At 43.9% G+C, this 20,037-nt stretch overlaps 1 protein-coding gene across 1 annotated transcript in view; it reads left to right on the top strand.

The window, feature by feature from the left end:
- The window catches only part of LOC125763913 (uncharacterized), a 29,547-nt gene extending 11,034 nt beyond the window's left edge, over positions 1-18,513 (top strand). Inside the window, exon 3 of the mRNA XM_049427639.1 lies at positions 14,159-18,513. Within this exon, the coding sequence (XP_049283596.1) occupies positions 15,262-17,832 (2,571 nt within the window). The 5' untranslated portion in view covers positions 14,159-15,261 and the 3' untranslated portion in view covers positions 17,833-18,513. The remainder of the gene's footprint in view (positions 1-14,158) is intronic.
- The last annotated feature ends 1,524 nt before the right edge of the window (positions 18,514-20,037 follow it).

The raw sequence follows: 20,037 nt of genomic DNA, 5'->3' as shown, positions 1-20,037 counted from the left end.
GACCACCTTCATCCCCACCCGGGATGGTGGAGTCTGTTTTCATCCCTCCGTTGGACAATATCTATCCGGCCGGTGGTATGCCACCGTCAAGTGATGTTTATATGTGCGCGTTCGTTATGCCCGGTAGAAATTGACGGCGTGATGGACCCTCAAAATCCTCTGGAGCCGACAAACTTCCCAGCAAACTTATGGCGGGGATGCCTAAGCAGTGCCGGCCCGATACGGTACGAATTATCCGCATGGCTTCAAAATTAAATTCATGGGAAATATTTCACCGAAGGGGGTTTATATTCGCTATTGTTCTTACTCCGCCTAAATTTGTTTTCCCGATGAAAGTGAAACCCTACCCTGACGTGCAGTGAAGTGAACGGGGAAATTAAATTCACCACCATTTTACTCGTGTTCTTTCCATTTTACTCCAACCAACACACTCACGAACAAAAATGATAATATTCCAGGAAAAAAATACCAACCGGCGTTTATAGTATCAAAAAGGTTATTTGCTTGACACATGCTTCCCACAACCTCGTGCTCCATATGCGGATGTGATTGTGTGTATGTTGTACTTCAGGAAAAATAAGCTCCACCAGCTCCAAGTTTCCGTCCCCATGCACGGCGAGGCGGGATGTGATTTATGGCCAATACCGAATGGCAGTTGACTTCCTTTTCACGCTTCACAGGCACTAATCATCGGACATCGATTGCAAATGATTTATTGGAAGAGTTTTGCTCGACTGCCACGACCACCTCCGGTTTTTCCCGTGCCGTGGCAAACATGAAATGACAATCTAGAAAGCTAAGTTGCCCTCCGCAACGAATGATGGCGCGAATCGATGAAGCGTAACCACAAACAACTCTCCCAGCGATTGAGTTTCCACCGCAAGAAGCCAGCTCAAGCGGGGAATTTCGACGATGGTTTCACTAATTAACTGCCAACAAAAACACACGTTCCTTCTTATCAGTACGCACCGGCTTACAGGTGTGTTGCGTTTTGACGCAAGCACCTGATTGTCGATTGCCGATTTGAGCAGATTCGATGGAAATGATTCACTGTATCAACTTAATCCACTAATTCAGTTTCGATTTCTAGCCGTTTTTATTCGTGGAAAACAGGAATGAAATACAACATCCCTTGTTATCAACAACGAAAAGCACGGGTGTTTTGTTTTTACCAAATATTTGACGGATGAAACCACGTCCTGGGATCATTTCATGGAGAATGGCACAATATTTTTATCAGAAATGGGTCCAACAGATAGCATTTCATTCGGGGAGCTTGTTATTCTCCTCGAGGACACACATAATTAGACCAATTTGAGGGAATTTTCTAACTGTCTTTACAACTGTCCTGTTGGCCATTTCCTGAAAATCAAATAATAAAAAAAATATTTTTTTTAAAGAAATATATCAAATGACTACCAAAAGTATAAATATTTTACCCAAAAAGAATAATAGAAATCGCCTGAAAAGCAACATGTTTTTATCTTGATGTAAATAAAAGAAACCTGATAATGTTTGCCAGCAAGATCGATTGCAATAATCCCTGTTTGATGGCCATTGGACTAATTGTTTTACTACCCAACTGTTTTGGGGTGATTTCGTTTGGTAGCAAACTTACACTTCCGTTCCGGTTTGGTCGATGTGTTGATTGCGTGTGTGTGTGTATCGAAAACGATGCACAGAAATTTCAGTCATTTCCGCTGAACAACCGTTCAGTTGCCTTGGCAAAACTTCTTACGACCATGTAGCACGACCAGGAACTGGAACGTGTACTTGTTCCCTTCACCATCTGCATCAAGTAATAGTGCCACGTGTACGTCGACGGAACATGTCGATGGTGAAAGTTTTCTGTATAGTTTCTTGTTTTTTTTTGTTGCTTCTGATATTATTTCCTGCTAGGAACGATGTTAAGACGGCCGATGGGTCATCGTTTGAAGGTTGAGGGATTGGTTGTGGTAAAACATTCCGTTACGGGTGGAGGAAGTTACAGTGCCTTGGGATGTGGAAGTATGAGGTCGTTCGTTCGGGAAATAGTGATGTGTACGAACATGTTTGTGGTAGAGGAGAAAAAAAACCGAAGCTTTCGTTGTACGATAAAGGTTTTTACGATGTGAGATGTGATAATGTTTCATGCATAAATTTAGTACATACATTCCGTAAGAGCGTAGGGTTCATATAACATATTTCATGGTTTGCCATGGATTTTGCAATTATTTATTTTTGTTTCTTAAATCATGCAAAATAAAACGCTTCGAATATTCTATCTATTCAAGGAAAGTAAACTATCTGGATGGAGATAAATATATTAATTTAAATTTTCCGTTAATGTTAATCTGGGTTTTATTGGGTTAAATTTGCATGTTTAACGAGTTGTTGTAATAGTACATTTAGATAGAATTGACTGTTGAAAACTGATGAGCATCAGTCTTATATTTTTCGTAGCAATTCCATTGCTATATATTCTATAGATGCAATACTGATGATTGCTTAGATTTTGCCTAAACCAGTGTTGCCAGTCAACACTTGTTGCAATCGCTGCTTAACAGTTTTGTTGATAAAAGACATCTTCTGTATGGTAACTTACTGAAAGAGTCTATTATGATTTTTAACAACTGATGATTTTTAATCAAATTAATTTGATATAAATAACATGTTGATGAACATGTCAATTATACCCTCGGAAACCTGTATTAATGTTAACAAATATCTTTTATTGCTGAAGAGCGGCCAGGCTGTAATACTTACATCCATTGGAGACGTTAACTAGGATACAATTTGGTTTTGAAGATATTTTCTTTTCCAACCGATGAAATACCAAAATCCGTACAAAAAGTTACAAAATAAAAAAAAAAGTTTTACAAAAGCTTCTGATTACAAAAAACGATTCGGTTTCCTCTAGTAAATCCGTTTAGCGCAAGATTAAATTACACTTCCATCAAAACTTATCAACCATCATTCCTTTGAAGCGAATCTGCCAAGCGGTTTGTTGGTAATTAACACAGATTTATACACAACCTAAACATAACGTTATCCAGCTGAAGTGTAACTTTATTTGAAAGGTATCAGTTTTCAGACAAACCCATTCAAATAGCGCACATGAATGGAAAATTATATCCTTTGCCTATGTTGAAAACCTACTTGCGCTGACAGGGTGGTGAATCATTTTAATGCTGCATAAAATCTGCTACGCACGTTCGAAAAACTTCACCAGAAAATGGGAAAATTTTCTGCAAAACAGGCACTTACACAATCACTTTCCATTCATACCCGTACTCATATGGAAGAAGCACACACACACACCCACACACGCAAGCGTATTAAGTGAAACCATATGAGAGCGATTGGAAAAGTTACACAGCACAGCCAACCATCAGCTTCCTGGGTTGCCTCAAAACACCAACCAACCGGTTAGGCATCAGAACGCATCGAAACGAAGCAACGCGAATCGATGTGTTTTTTCTTTCTTTTCTTTTAGCATACGAGCATCAGGGAAACTTTCTGTCGAATCTCACTTCACCAGAAAACGGGAGAGAAGTGCAAACTTTTTCATTAAAAGCCTTTACCACCATCGTGTGCCAGGGATTGTGGTAACCGAGTGCCGATGAAAAGCACCCGTCGGTTTGATACTCCCGTGCGTTGAGAGTTTTAGCCTCTCAGCCACTACCGTTTGCCATGGATGGATGGAAAAACAGTGTGCAAATATTATCATATTACTTCATCGTTTCGAGATTTCCCGTAAGTGTACTCAGCGTTTCCTCATAACCCATACACGGGACCTTTTTGGGGGCCAGACGGATCCCGGCTAGGCGGCCGCTTTCGCTAGGCGTATGTGATGCGCTACTGTTCCCCGGGGCAAGTTGCAATCCGGGGTAAAACTTTTCTTCCACCGTACGGATTGTGCGGCTACACGCCCCACGCGTTCGGCTGTGAAGAGTGCTTAAGTGTTCATCAGCAAAACTAAAATCCATTTCCGATCCGTACGCTAAGGTTACCGCTCGATGTGGTTCCGAATGGTTCCCCGCCAACGAGATGCCAAACGTCTCCAAACGTTAATGATTTTGCCGTGCGGTACTTTCGCGTGTGGTCATAAAATCGATTCCGAAATGGGGAATTCATTACTGGGCAATAGTACGCAACATGATCACTTTGATCGGCGAGAACACTAACAGCGGAGATGCACGATAATGTGAAACATTTCGTTCTGGTAGCAGTTCTTCGATGATGCCCTTTTCGCTTCATATAAAGCATCTCAATTAAGCGTCCAATACTGACATTCGGGCTGGCCGGTTAATGGTGCTGAAGGACGACTAAGGGATACCAGGATTCCGTGGAGAGAAAAGCAATGATCAAGAGTGCTCAATTTTGACTACAATTTGACTACCTCGGATAAATAAAATACCATCCAACCGGTCCCACCCGCTAACGCACCTTCCGTGCAATGGTGACGGTTGATGAAGATACTGATGACAATGGTAATTGCAGCTATTATCGCCATCGTTTCGAAAACGCTGCTCGCAAAACGCTGCTTTCGCCCATCTTCGAACGGTTTCCAGGTTTTCGGAATCGACCGATTGGATGAGCAATCGAACGACATTCGACCCACCCACCTCCCCTGGTTGGCATTTCCATTTGCGCTGGTAACGATCGAAAATTTATATAAAATCATGTGCTCGTTAGAGAAATGTAATTTCTTCGTACGGTTCGGTTCGGATTTTCCAATACCAGTGCGGGAAAGGCGAGTTTGACCGAGCGAGGAAAATCGTATTTAACTTCCATTTCGCATCATCAGCGGCAACTTCGTAAATGAGAACTGCTAGCCACACAAACTTCCCCTTTCCTCCTCGTCTATCATCCCTCATTCCAAACCCCTAATCGAATCCGGATGTGCGCAATGTGCACCTGCTTCCGTCCCCTTTCCTACGCGGCAGATACGGCAGTGTAACGGCTGTAAACTAAACTTCGTTAACTTCCCTTCCAACCAGCAGTCCTCTTTCCTTCACGATATTTTACTACAATATACAGGGGGTACCGAATTGATTTGCTTTCGTTATACGCTTCAAAAAACGGAGATCGATTGGTTTTTGTAGCCCGCGGTTAAATTAATGATGGTCGTGGAAATTGAGATAACCGTTGGTGGTGCTGGAAGGTGTAGGCGAATGGGGAATGAAAACTTTTTTTTCCACCGGCACTCATAATGACCGGGTGGGGATTTTTTTTACACCGGGGCGATGTGTTGTGGGTGGTTCATTTTACGGTGGTTAGCACATAAAAATTAGCCAGTTTTATAGATTACTCAAGCGGGGTTTATGCGTCGCTAGGGGGTGGATAGGGCATCATAAAATAAAAAAAAGGTGGTCATTTGGTTTAACTTTTATCTTTTTCTTTCTCGTCCTAAAACCATCGTCTTTGATTGGCCTGTACAAGTTATTTGAAAAAGGCCCCGCTTTTTGCGGAGGATAGGAGGGATATTTTCTTACCCATAGTAGAGTGTTTTTATTTTTCCGTTTCTGATCGATTTAACTTTCACGAATCCAAACACCATTATCATCCCCAATGTCCGTTGGGAGCATCATAAAAAAACAAAAACAGCAACACATACTAAACCGATGATGATCACTTTTTGCACACCATGGATTGATGCGTTTTCACACGCTTTAAACCGAATCCAATGGTGGATAAATTTGATAGAGAAAGTTATTTATATTCATTAAATAAAGCAATCGTGAGGCGAGGGAGAAACATGGGTGGTCAGCTGATTTGTTGCATAGTACCGATTTATGAATCATTGATAAATAATCATTAATATGTATTTGAATGGCCTTTTTGCAATCATTTTTTAGTAGTCTGCTTTATTTGCCATTTGCGTTTGATTCTACTGATACAATAACCCCAGTCAATGGCAAAGAATGAAAGAACACAAACTAACGCACCATAGCCAATGTTTTAAAGTGCAATTGGTTTAGTAATAAAAACTTAATTTGATTGAATTTGTATATTTATTATCAAATCGCTACATTCTGAACTGGAATTTATTTGTTTTACGATTCTTTATTAATGGAATGATGGAATAAATAGCCTGTGACTAAAACTGATTGAAAATAGCTAATATGATATTGACAAGGTGGTGTATATATATTAAAATCGCAGGTTCCACACAAAAGGCTCTCCGGTTCCCTTGTAGCAGGGCATGACTTAGGAGTGATGTTAAAAAAATATTATTCAATGATTCAAAACCCAACTGAAAACAAAATGCTTTGAAGGACATACTTACTCTCAATCAGCTAAAAACAAGAAACAATGATATCACTATCATAAATTCCTTTCTAATTGAATGAAAACATTAATCATTTACCGAGTCGATAGTGCATCGGGAAAAAGAGTATTTTATTCCTTGTATTATCAATAAATTTGCTGTTAAATTCTCAAAAAAAAACAATTTTTTTCCTGATTTCATTTTTGATTAAAATTTGCAACTTTCAATCATCACATCATGATTTTATTTCTTGTTGTGTTGTGTTATGAAAAAAATATAGATAAACTCCTTTCTCTTTATTACTGAAGTGTGGTTCCGTTAAATGGGAATTGATTATTAAAAAATTATATTAATCAAAGCACAATCGATACTGCTCATGACCCTTCGATCATAGCGCCAGCTTTTCTTCATCCTTCTAGCGTGCAGCATAATTTTATAAAGTGAAGAAAACAAACTATACTAATGCTATCTGGCAAACCAGCGTGCAAAATAAACTTTCCCATGTACGGCTGGCACGCTCGTTATCGTACCGCTTACCACAAGCGAGAAGATGGGGACGTGAGTTTGGCTCACCCATACACCGAAAATCCACTCCAAATTCACACTGGAATCAAGCAAGCAAATAACGAGCTTTAGTGAGCTTTCCCACTGTCCCACAGGCACCGAAGAACCGATTATCTGCCAGGCATCACGGACAGAAACGAATCGTCGGGATAAAAAATATTCCTCCGCCCCTGTTGGAATGGTGTCCCAAGCCTGGTCCAGCAACGATGTTTGGTGTGGTGGAAGCTGTTTTTGGCAGAGGGCAAAATTATCGATCGATTTGCGACTGGTTGGCCAAATAGTGTTGGCGAATTTTATCTGCAATAGGGCAGCACCGGAGCAGCATCAAAAACATCTCGGTCTTACCGATGTCTACACATCGCAATCATCTTTTTTTTTCTCCCATGGCCCGTGTCGGACGGTGCAGCAGTTGCAATACTCTATCAATACGACGAGCGAAAGACAAATATGCCAGCAGCCAGAGCAAAGGGAACGGTTTTCATAGTCAATTTGTGGTACAGAATGAAGGGGCCAGTGATCACGGGAACCACCGGAAGCAATAACCCACCGAATACTGCCCAGAATTCTTTCCGTCCCTTATTTTTTTTTTTTTGTTTGTATTTATTTCACTGCGGCCCGAGTACGGTCGAGTGCAGGGATGTGTTGTGGTTTGCCGGAAGCTGGTGGACGACGCCACTACAAGGAATGCATTCGTTCTGACATGGCATTCTGCTTTTGCTCTGCGTGTGAGGTCCTTCCGTGTGGCATCCGAAAACCCCGTGTTCCACTGCTGACGATGTCTAGCCGGCTGGCGTCTCAGGGTACCGTGTGTTCGCACATCCTGTCCGCAATGTGATACGACAACTGTACCACATCCGTCTGCTTCGTGGTTCCAAGTGGTGCCGTAGTGCCGAACTCAATAACATAACAATTTCCATACAAATTGTCGAAACGTGAAGTAATGTACGGTAAATAGATGGCGGCACTATTATGACATAAACGAAAAAGTGGGAACACTTTGTTGGGCGTGAACAGCCCGGGAAGAATCGGGACGTTTCCAATTCCACGCGACGACAACAATAATGGCAGCTGACGAAGCGGTGCAGGAAAGCGGAAACAATACGTGCAAATGTCGACTGGAGCTCGATGCCAGGAAACCAAGGAACATGTATCTTAATGCTGATAGAATTTCCCCTTTATTCCTTCCACACCAACCAAGTCCGTTCTTGATTTGGGTTGTTGTGTGAGTGAGCACGATATTGATATTGATCGACATCCAATCAACTCACTTTAAACGCAGAAAGCATCCAATACTCGTTTACACACTGACGGTTGGTTGGAATGGAATGGTTTTTGAGACGGTTTTGAGTGTAATGTATTTTCTCTCGACAAAAAATATCTGCCTTTTTCGTTTACTAAAAATGAAAATTCTCAACCCACTCCTACCTCTAGGATTTTTTTTTCTGGCATCCGTTTTACTTAAAGATTTCAACGTACGTTGCTTTCAGGATGCCATTTTTGTACCAGCTTTACAATCCACATTTTACCACTACCCCGCAATTGCCAGCTTGCAAATGTGTCTTCAATTTCTTCCCCCTTTATGGGTTTCTACTTCCGCACCAAATGACGGTTGGCACCGGATGGTCACAATTTGGATGACTGCTTCCATCTCTCTATTATTGTTTCCTTCTCCGAAATGGGCTCGGCGGGCATGAAATCCACAAGAGAAAAGGCTTAAGAAGGTACGGTTTTACCGGTTTCATGCACCTGTCTGCCTTTGGTAGCAATGGCAACGGGTAGGAAAATCCACCATCCACGTGTTGTTTTAAGAAACATTTTTGCTTGTTGTTTCTTCCTTAAAAGTGAGTTTTTGCTTGTGGAAAGAGTTTTCTTTTCCATTACCAGCAGGGTTTAATGTGGGTCATCGTACTTTCAACGAACGAAATAAGAAAATTATGAAAAACAGAAAGCGATTTTTGTTCAACATAAATTTGCTAAAAAGTGTGAAAAATAGAACTAAATAATTATGTAGTCATTCGTATTTTTTTACAGCTTTTGGAAATTTATCCTGTTTTCAATTAAAAATTTTAGATACCTTCCCTTTATGTCAAAACCCGTTTTTCTTATTTTCAAATCCTCTTTTTAAGGATTTTATAATCAATAAATGGATTGCTACCCACAGTTTAAACAAAACCAAAATTTAAATTAAATCTAATCAAAACATTTCAACTCAACCATACGCACCTAAAAAGCATCAATTGAATGCTAAAGCATCACAGCATCACATCCACAAAGCCATTTGCAGCAAAGCGCCAAAAGCTACCGGCAGTCAGGTGTGCCTTTTGCTCTTATATCTCGTGTGCTGTTAAATCAAAATTTTAACCTAAGCATAACATGCAATTTCCAACTTGTACTACTGGCACCCCGACATTCCGGGTGGGCCATGTTATTTGCCAAATCCTTTCTGCACTGTACCGGGCGAACGTCAGCAGAAGAATGTGTTCCGCTTTAGCCCGTGTGCCGGGAAATTCCGCCATTGTATGCTAATGTAAAGGTGTATGTGTGTGTGTGTGTGAGTGTTTTTCGCGACGTGTTTCAAGGTGCGGCAATCAGTATGAATCACGTCACGGTACGCCACCAGCACATGGAGCTAGGGACAAAAAAAAACATAATCCTACCCATCCAGATGGGGCAGAAGCAAAATGGAAATCTGGTGGAAAATCACATGGCAAAGACATTCCCCGGATAACGACGATGGTAAAGAGGTGCCCGGTCGCACTGGTGGCATCGTGTCCTCCTGTTTGGGTTATCGTCCTGCTTGAGTATTTTTTTTTGTGAATTTTCTTTCACTTGCTACTTTTTGCACACTTCTTTTTAGCTTGTTTTGCGCCACTCGCCAACAGCCAACCGTTTGTGTGAAAGGAGAGAAAACTCTGTCATCTCCCGGTTTAGAACATCCATCGTCTTTTCTTCTATTTTTCGGTGAACATGGCACATTTTTCTACCACGGATTTCATACGTCACCAAAAGATCCCCAAACCTTACCCGCGCGTTCCGCACGTGTTGATTTCTAACGAGATGAAAGATCCGTACAGCAGCTCACCTTCGTTTTTTTTTGTGTGGGTCTGGGGCTTTTTTATGTATGTGTGTGTGCACTCTATGCAATTCTTTCTCCGTGACGGCTGTATGATGCCCACTCGCATCGTTTTGGGTCGTTGACTAAAAGATGAAGCCTTCAACAAGGAACGTCCATTTTGGTTTTTTTTTCGTTTTGTTGCATTTTTTGCAATTCACACAAATATGTACATGCGACCATCACCATATTCGCCCGTTGCCATCGTGCACGATTTGCTGTGGGTGCATCTTTGCTTCCCACATCGCAAGCAGTCCTTTTTCATCCAATCTGATGCACTCTTTGAGCAGGGAAAAAAAAGAAAAATGGATGGAAGGAGTTTTTCCTTCCCGCTTCTTGCAAGTTGCAGTAGTTGCACTCCACTTCCCAAAAATGATGCAAAGCATTTTTCACATTTTTCGTATGACTCTCGTGTTATGGTTCACCTTTTTAAGCGAATAAAATACCGCCGAATGCACCTGCCGCCATTGGTGGAGTGCAGCAACAACGATCCAACATCCCATTAACCCCCGCGTGGGTAAGCAAGTGGAAACATGTCGGGTACACTTTTCACCTGGACGAAGTGTCTCTACCTATGTCTGTATGGCCGTGTATTTGTGTGAGCGTATTTTTGCTTGACGAAAAGATTATCTCGCTATTAATAAGAGAAAAGGTATTCATATTTTCATTCACCATTTTACCGGAAACGGCACCCTGCCCGACGAAGGATTGCAAGGTTTCGGCGAAAAAAGCCACACATTCCAGCGAAAAGCAAGATGAGTGTGCCGTTCTGTATGCCACGCTGGAACCGTCCGCCAGACGGAAAAGAAAACAAATATCATACAGCACAGTGTTGCTGTAAGAATGAACTTTGCACTCGTACCGATGACATTCTTGCTGGCAAGGTGAATATCAAGTGTACAGCTGCAGAAGTGATCGTGATGATACTGTTTGGGGATGTGGTGAATTTGTATCTTGGAATAGCCATGGCGTTAAGCGTCAAAAGTAGCAATTTTTATGAAGTAATTGACACGCCTGTGCGGTTGGTTTGAAGCATTGAAAGCGTGACAAAGAATATGTTCCGTTGTAAAGCTTGAAAATTCTTCCGAACGGACAAAAGCTCATTAATGTTCAAGTGGAGAAGTTGCGTTTCAAGCTGCACTATGGGTAAAAAAGCGATGGCTTAAAGGAGAATTAAGATTTTTTTTTAACAAACCGCTTAACAATTCTAAATAACGTTATGTGAGGTTTTCAGAGCTGTTAATTAAAGTTGATAATAATTAAAACACTAGAACTGTCTAATTCTTATCATTTTGACTGGATCGCTTCATTTTTATCAAATTAATTTTTCAATTCAATTTAATTTTAATAGTAAGATCTACCAAAAAAAAACAAAAATATAGTCCAGCACTTCGAAATTTTTAAAAAGGATCGACAGGCTAGGTTTGTAGTTCTAGCGTTAACAAAAAAAAAAATACTATTTATTAGTTTGTCTCTTAACATTGCTGTTTATTAAAAAAGGTGTAATATTTTTTCATCCCATACAATTGTATAAAGCTTTTAATAGCTTTTTTCTACCTTTAAAAACGATCCCAACGAGAATTTTCGTCTAAGTTTTTTGCTCTTATCAATCTGTATGTATTTGTTTCCATGGTCTCTCAGTCTCAGTGGTATCGATTTCACCCAATCCACGCGCTGTGTGCTCTCATGCACAACATACATGTTTAATGTAATCCCCCACGTACTCAGCTACCGTACACACACATACGCATATACACCATGGCACACGAGTTGCACGTGCAAATTTTTCCCTTCATTTCCACGACGCTCGACCCGATTTTATCGTCTCCATTCTGTGCTCGATCGTCTGCTCTTGACGTTTTGGACAACGATACTTTTGCCGAAACCATCATCACCCTGAAGCGATTGGAGTAGTGTGGTGCAAAAAAAAAGACCTCCGACTAGATTTGAAGCAACCAACCTGCCACTTGTGTCCGTTGTAAGGGCTTTTTTTTGCGTATTCCACTTCTAGACACTCCAGACAGTAGTTGGTTGCTCGGTACCTGTATGAATCTCATCACACGCCCGTTCGCTTTGGCGCAAACTGTGGATGACATTTTCCAAAAACTCTAAACAGGAAGAACCTGTATCCTGATGTCACCAGCCTCGACAAACATACGCATAACGATACTTTCGGACCAAAATCGGGAGTGATAGGTGGATATAGGTGTGTGTTATGGCGACCCACATGTCACGCGCACTCAAACACACTCGTCCTTGCTGTTACCCGAACACGAGGGAGATGCAAATGTCGATAATGGGATTGCGTGATTAAGTCAGCGTATCCTGTGATAAGGTAGCAGCAGCCGGTGGTAGCTTGCTGCTCTCAGTTCAGGTTGATCTTCTGCTCGCTTTCTCACTCAACCCAACCCAGCCCAAAGGTTGGACAATGTGTGTGTGTTTGCAATGAAAGAAGGTGAAATTACGGTCGCATACAGATTTGCGTCTGGTCGTAAGAATCTCATGTTCCGGTGGTGCTACCGATGCTGCTACCAGTGCTGCAGTGTGCTGGTGCAAGAGCTTCTGCCTAATGCACTACTGCGGCGAATGCTATACCGAGCAGAAATTTCGTATTAAAGTTAACTCAATTAACGAGCCCACCCATGTTTGCACGGGTCTCGGATGTGGATGTGAAGAGGTGATTAAGAGTAAGCCGGTTTGCTGTAATGAGTTCTACCCGGTTTCAGCAAGGGGGTGATGGAAGTAAAAAAAAAACATAGTCCTTCCTATTGCTGACTAGCACCAGATTCAAGTAGAGATAATTATTTGAAATTAATGAGAATTTCCACCACAACCGTTAGACGGATTTTTCGTGCACCTTCTTACAAAATAATTTATTCATTTCAATAGCAAATTTTATAACTTCTGCCCATTTGCTTTCTCCTCCGCACAAACTCTCCCGCTTCCAGCAAAAACGGCATTGTTGTACCCAAGTAACCCAATTTCAATGCAAATACCATTATTCACATCCGATTGATTATTTATTGCACCGTTCTTAATAACAATTACCGATTGGTGCATACATGTGCAGCTCACCGTGCACGCCTGTGCACATATCGATTACAGACGGGCATCTCGCTTTTTGGTGCATAGACACTGCAACGAATCAGGGCGGTCTACATTTTTTCCGGCCAGTGTGTGCGAGGTCAAACGCGTTAAATCCTTACGGTGTGCAACAATTTCGACCCGTCCCGGCAAGTCCGACGCAAACCGTAACATGGGTACTGGGTGTGCTTCCAATAATCCTATTATCGATGCACTGTAACTAATGTGGATTGGTACTTGGTGCGATGGTATGAATAGCGTTCGCCGGGTAATTTATCACTCCTTCCTATGGCTATGTGTGCCTGTTTGTTTGTGTTTGTGCTTCGGTGTGCGGATGGGTCACATAATCAAAGATTTTAGAATTGGGAGGGGGAAAGGGCCTGAGACCTGTAGCATTTGACCCGTGAAAATCGATTCACCCGAATAGCCCGGGCACATTAAAGAAAGGACAGGTAATTATCCTGCTGACACAAAAGGCTTACCTTCGGGAAAGTTTGCTATTGATTAGAAAACCACTCAATCGGAAATAGTTAGCCGTTGAAATGTTTGTACAAAATAGAATTTAGCGTTCAAACCAATCCTTCTTCTCGTCAGCTTAGAGTTACCACGGTTGGCCATTGTTTGAAGTTTCAAAAACCAACCCCCAAAAAAACAAAAACAAATCACACAAAACACTTCCAGACTCGAGCCCTACGAGCAGTGGTGAAAGCTGTCAAGCAATGTACACAATTTCGACCCTAATCGAGTTGTCGGACAAAAGATGGCATTCTTTCCCTAATTTCATGCACTGCCAATTTCAGTGGCAACATATTCCACTAACCAACATTTCGGCTCCGTTCGTAACATTTGCCAAACAGCATACCGGGCAACAGTCTGATCGACAAAAACGGAACAAATTCTTCCGTGACCTGAAAAAGTTTCTCTTTATTTTGTTCTTTTGCTTCAGTTGCGTGTTTTCTCGGGCGGGTGTTAAAATTGTCGCAACAAAAAAAAAAAATAAAAGATCATTTCGAATGGTTTGGAGAAACGTAATTCCCGCGGGTGGTTTTTCCCATTTCTTCCTGTCCTCCCCGTTGGGATGTCCTTACTTTTGTGACCCAATATTTATTTATATCTCGTGATTTCTCTTCATCTCTTCTTTACAGTGGCCGCTTTTTGGGTTGGTGAAGCTTCGACCTCATTTTTGGAGTGATGCCTCACTAGTGCGAACGTGGAAGGTGTGTTGATGGTGGTCATCCGGAATAGGAGCAAAAAAAAGGAACAGCAAACCAAACGAATTGTCACCAGCTGGTGTCGTGAAACAATTCTCAAACCCAGCTTGGCACCATTTCCGGGACGGCTTCTTGACACGGAAAGGTCTCATCAGCGTGTTTCCAGCAGGGCCGTGTTCGCAGTTCATCGCCGGAAAACGGGATGTCTACTGGTGGCAGCAACCAACTATTGCACACTATCCGGTGGTCCGTGTTACGACTCAAGTGGTACCGGAATTAAACAGCACGGCAACAAAAAGAAGACCTGATTTCCGGTTCATCACGTTCGAGGTTCACGGTGTGGTTCGTGTTTTATGCACGCGCCTCTAATTTGCCATCGTGCTAGTGCTAGACGAGATTGGACGGTGTGGACGAATTAAAATCACTTTATTGCTAGAGGGGACGAGCTCAAAAAAAAAAAACACGGAGACACCCAGCGTACGTGCTCATCCTTAAGCAGTGTCCAGTTTGTGTGAGAGCGAAAGTGTGCGCAAGTGTGTCGCTGTGTGTTTCTGTGTGTTTTTGCGTGTGATTGGGGTGGGTATTAAACGTGAATCAAAACACAAGGTGCGAACGTGTCGGTAGTGTAGGATCGCGTCAAGTGTGCAAATCATCAACCTCCATACCCACCGGAAATGTCATTCATAATTACTTCTTCAAAGTCACACCGAGTGCGTGACGTGGTGGAACACGATGGGTACCGGGTTCTAGCACACCGAGAGCTCAACCGTGATCGCGAGTGAAAACTTGTGCGATGTTGGTGCCGCAACGTATCGGTACGCGGACACTAGGTTACTTACGCCCCCCCTTACCATGAGGGCCCAGTTACGTTCGGGGCATTCCGTTGCAGATAGGTGAACGTTCACGTGTACTACAGCAGACAGAAACCGCGCTCTGTTTGGGACAGTGAGTGAACGGGCGAAGCGAAGAAGTAGCTTTATTGTGTTCCGTTTTGTGTGGTTGTGTGTGTGAGAGAGATAGAGAGTGTGTTTGCCAGCATGTCCCGGTGGGATGCAGCATTGATACTGATGGCGCTGCTCGGTTGGAGCTCGCTCCCATCAACGGAGGGTTGCCCGGCGGAGGTGTGCGTGTGCAAGTGGAAGGGTGGCAAACAGACTGTCGAGTGTGGAGGACGCTACCTGAACCGGCTGCCCGACGGTATGGATCCGGGCACGCAAGTGCTCAACTTTTCCGGCAATAGCCTAACGATACTGCAGAGCGAACGGTTTCGCAAGATGGACCTTATCAACCTGCAGAAGATCTATCTCGCCCGCAACCAGCTGGTGAAGATACACGATCGTGCGTTCCGTGGGCTCACCAATCTGGTGGAGCTCGATCTCTCCGACAACACGCTGTCGGAGGTACCGACCGAAACGTTCCAGGACTATGCAGCTCTGATGCGGCTCTCGCTTAGCGGGAACCCGATACGGGCACTAAGGTCCAACGCCTTCAAGCAACTGTCATACCTGACGACGCTCGAGCTGAGCAACTGTCAGATTGAGCTCGTCGAGGACGAAGCGTTCATCGGCATGGACAACCTGGAGTGGTTACGGTTGGATGGTAATCGCATCACTACTATTCGTGGTGCACACGTACTGCCCGAGTCACTGCACGGTATCAATCTGCAGAGCAACCGGTGGCACTGTGACTGCCATCTGACGGACGTGTACACCTGGCTGAATAGCTTTAACGTACCGCAGCGGGAAGAAATCAAGTGTAGTGGACCACCGCGGTTGGTGGGCGAAACGGTTAAAACCCTCACGCTAGATGATCTCGCATGTTTGCCGGTGGTGACGCCGGAAACTTCCTACCGCGAGATCGCCGAAGGGCGCAACATCTCGCTCGACTGTCGGATAGCGGCCATTCCCGAGCCAACGGTGGCGTGGCTATTCCAGGGTCAGGTACTGCTCAACGATAGCCTCCTATCGCCCAGCCTACACCTGTACTACTACGTGGACGAGCTGGATGGTGCAAAGCACAGTGAGCTGTTCATCTACAACATCAACGCGGACGATAATGGGACGTACTCGTGTGTGGCGGAGAATTCGGCCGGACGCGTACAAACCAACTACACACTGCACGTCATCGTGAAGGAGGAGCCGATCGTGGAGCAGGTCACCTTCTCCGAGGAGTACTTCCTGGCGATCGTAGCAGCCAGTGCGGCAACCGCAGTACTACTCTCCCTACTGTGCTGTATCGTTGCCTGCAAGTGTGCCCGATCGCGGCGTTCGTCCGCGGGAGGCAAGAAGAGCCGCAGTTCGAAGAGTGCCTCCGATGGTTCGGGTGCACCCAGCCAGCAAAAGTGTGCCTCGATAACGAACGACATCGGTGAACCACTGACGGCGGCCAAAATGAACGGTGCGCTGGCACTGGGTGATGGTGGCAATCCGCAAGACATTGTGCTTTACCTGAACGCGAATCCAAACGGGTTGGACAAGGCGGCACTCAACAGTATGACGGCGATGGCACAGTTTTGTAGCCCACCGTCCGCACGCAGCTATCAGGATCAGAACCCGGATCTGATAAACGATGCGGAAAGTGGACAGCACAAAACGCGCCCACGGCCAGACGCGATCGATTCCGATCTAGGTGAGAAGGATTCGGATGAGCAGAGCAGCGTACAGGACGGTAGCAGTGAGGCAAGCTTTCAGCAGCAACAGCAACCGGGTCCGTATTATCCGCCGATGATTCTACGCGGTCCACGTTTCGCTTCCTCCGCCCTGTCCACCTTGCCGCGCGGTGGCACGGCAGCCCTAGCAGGCAAGGACCTTGCGGCCTACCAGCATCAGGTGGACATTCATCTGAGTCCCGGGTGCTTTCTCGATCAGAACGGTTACCCGGTCGATCTAAGCCTGATGACGGCACCGAGTGGCCCACCGGTGAACTACTACCGTACGCTGCCCCACAAGAAGCATCAGCAGCAGCACCAGCAACAGCAGCAGCAGCAGCAGGGTACGGGTAAGACGCTCGCTCGGTACGCCAACGATGCCGAGTTTATAAATCGCACACAATCACCAGCCGCCTACCAGATGTACGCTCCGACCGATGTGCGGTACACGGCCGAGGGCTACCCCCAGGGTCAGCAGAATGACCATACACAGTTTCCTTCACCGCCGGACGGTTACAAGGGCGAAGTGCATCCCGTGGCCTACATGAGCTCAACGGCAGCAGCAGCGGCCGCCTTCTGTGTTGGGCCTACACCACCCCAACAGTGGCCCACCTTCCTGCCCGGGTTCCATCCGCAGCTTATCCCCATCATGGCGCCGGGCGGTGGTGCGCTACTCGCCTCACCCATGATGGCCTCCCCGAGCAGTGGTCCTTCGCCGCAGCCACAGCTGAGCAGTCCACAGACGCAGCCGGGCAGTGCGCTAAAGAAATGTTCCGTCGGTGCGCAAACGTCCGAGCTGGACAAGGACGTCATACCGGAGCAGCGCGAAGAGGAAGAGGAGGAAGAGGACGATCACGAAAATGGTGGCAGTACGGTGAAGCTGCGGCATCTGACGGGCCCACTGGCGGACAGTCCGGACGAGGGCTATGTAGGGGATAGTCACGAGACGAGCGACATTTGACAGCAACCCAAACACGACCAGGCGATGCACCATCATCAGCTACACCGGCATCAACACCACCAACACCAGCAGCTCGAGTCGGACGATGTGCCATTATAAGACTAGTGCGATGCGTTAGATTCTTCCGGTTTGTGTTTTGTACATTTTGTAGTATAAAATTAGACAGATCACCCATATTCGTGGTGGTGGAACGGGAGTGACTGAACGATGACACGATCGCGATCTCTCTTCCCTTACGGAAGTGACATTCTTTTCATACTGTGCATAAAAAAGCGTATGGAAGTGCTTGTTGTTAAGGGTGCCAATATGGTAACAATTCCCCCTGCCAAAACGGAGACACAACTCTTGATGGTGGGTGATGCCGTCGCGCTTATCACTACTTTCCTACAGGTTTCACACAGCACTGTATCCCGCATTCGCTTCAACGGTGAAGCTTCCGGGGGGCAAAGAGTTTAACGTGATACACCTGTGTGTTGTGTGCACCATGGAATGCCATTCGAGGCGTAGATCAAATGTCGATTAGAGGAAGAAATCGTTTAAAATGTGTATCTCGTAGATGGGAAGCGTTAAAGCATGGCCAAACAAAACTGTGACAAGTTTTCAGTTTCTTTAGTCGCTTATTCCCTTTGGATGGTTCAGAATAAAAACAAGAATTGTGAAATTTTGTCGAATCCAGTTGCGCCTGGTGCAACCTTTGTTTTATTTTTATCATTTAAATCTTCCAATTAGTACTTCGAAACTTCCAAGCATCCCTTCTAAACAGCGACAAAATAGTAGCAAAAAAAGGTCTATTAACAACCCAAACCCAAACGGATTGCATAGTTTCAGGCGTTGTAAACATTGTAGCAAACTCCTTGTCATGGGTTCAATAGACTTTTATTGTAAAAAGCGACAAAACTCACACACGCGCTCACAAAGAAAAGGCTTTAAGGTGTATTCCTCCAATTCATTTCAACTCATTTGCAGCATTCGTTTCTAAATAAAATCCCCTCCATCTCATCCCAAGGATAACAAAAAGCAGTATAGTGTACGATTGTATCCAAACAAAATGGGGTTTTCATTCGCCCCAACTAAAACCACTACAAAGTCACTAACAAGGGTCGTTGTAAGAAATAAGCAAAATGGAAAGCTTTCCCTTAATAGAAGATGATGGAAAGTAGCCATTGTCAGGACGAAAGCGCATCGTTTCGAAATGTGAAAATTCAACACAAAACATACAAATGGGTAATGATGGTAAAACGAAAAGGAAACCAACACACTCACACCATGTTCCGAGCAGCAAGTAATTGTAATTGTAAATGGAAACTCTGGTACTATCGAAAAACAATACTGAGAGTGGCTTTCCAAAAATGGCAATGGGGTGTTACAAAAAAGGAGCTTTTTGTTCTTACCTTTCTGTTTCTGTAAAGTGTGTTAGAATGAAATGAAACAAAAGTATATAAACACAAAATTGCGTTAACATAGTACGGTTTTGGTTGTTGGACGGATCAGTTCGGTACAGTGGTTGTGTGTATGTATGTACGTACATGAGTGTGAAAATGGTTAACTTTAATAGGAAAAGAAATGGTGGAATTGTGCAAAAAAAAAAATCAAAACAAAAGTAAGCCATTGTTATGCCATTTCCCTAGTCGTGTGATAAACTGGTAAAGCGATAAGGTAAATGATGCTAACGACTAACAAAAGCAACCATGAACCAGAATAGTTGGTTTTGTTGCTAGTGTGAACAACAACAAATAGCTGTGTGTATGCGTGCGTGTGTTTCAATAGGAGTAAAGACAGCAAAAAAAAGAGGAAAACATTCATAATCGTTAGGAAAATGGTCATTATGGAGAAGGAGAAAAAAAAACTGAAACTCGGGAATGACCTGCAGGGTACGCGTAATCGATCCGTAGATGCATACAGCAATGATTGTAAATAGGGCGGCACGATAATTGTAGATAAGCCGGAGAGAGACAAATGAGAAGAAATAAATGCTAAATGCTAACTGGATTGCGTTGCTGTTTTGGAGTGTAACATTGAAAACAGATTGCTCTTCCGCGGTTTATATGACTTTTTTTTATTTAATTTATTTCATATAATTTCTCAACGTTTCAAAATAAAAATTTCATTTTGATAAAATTTAAAACAATAACCAACCGCAAATTATAATTCTTATTTGTTGTTGTGTGGTGTATCGTATCAAATTCAAAACCTGCGGTAAGCTAC

This window comes from Anopheles funestus, chromosome 2RL (assembly GCF_943734845.2).
Source record: "Anopheles funestus chromosome 2RL, idAnoFuneDA-416_04, whole genome shotgun sequence".
NCBI lineage: Eukaryota > Metazoa > Arthropoda > Insecta > Diptera > Culicidae > Anopheles > Anopheles funestus.
Note: the sequence above shows the minus strand (reverse complement) of the source record. Positions and strands in the feature narration are given on the sequence as shown.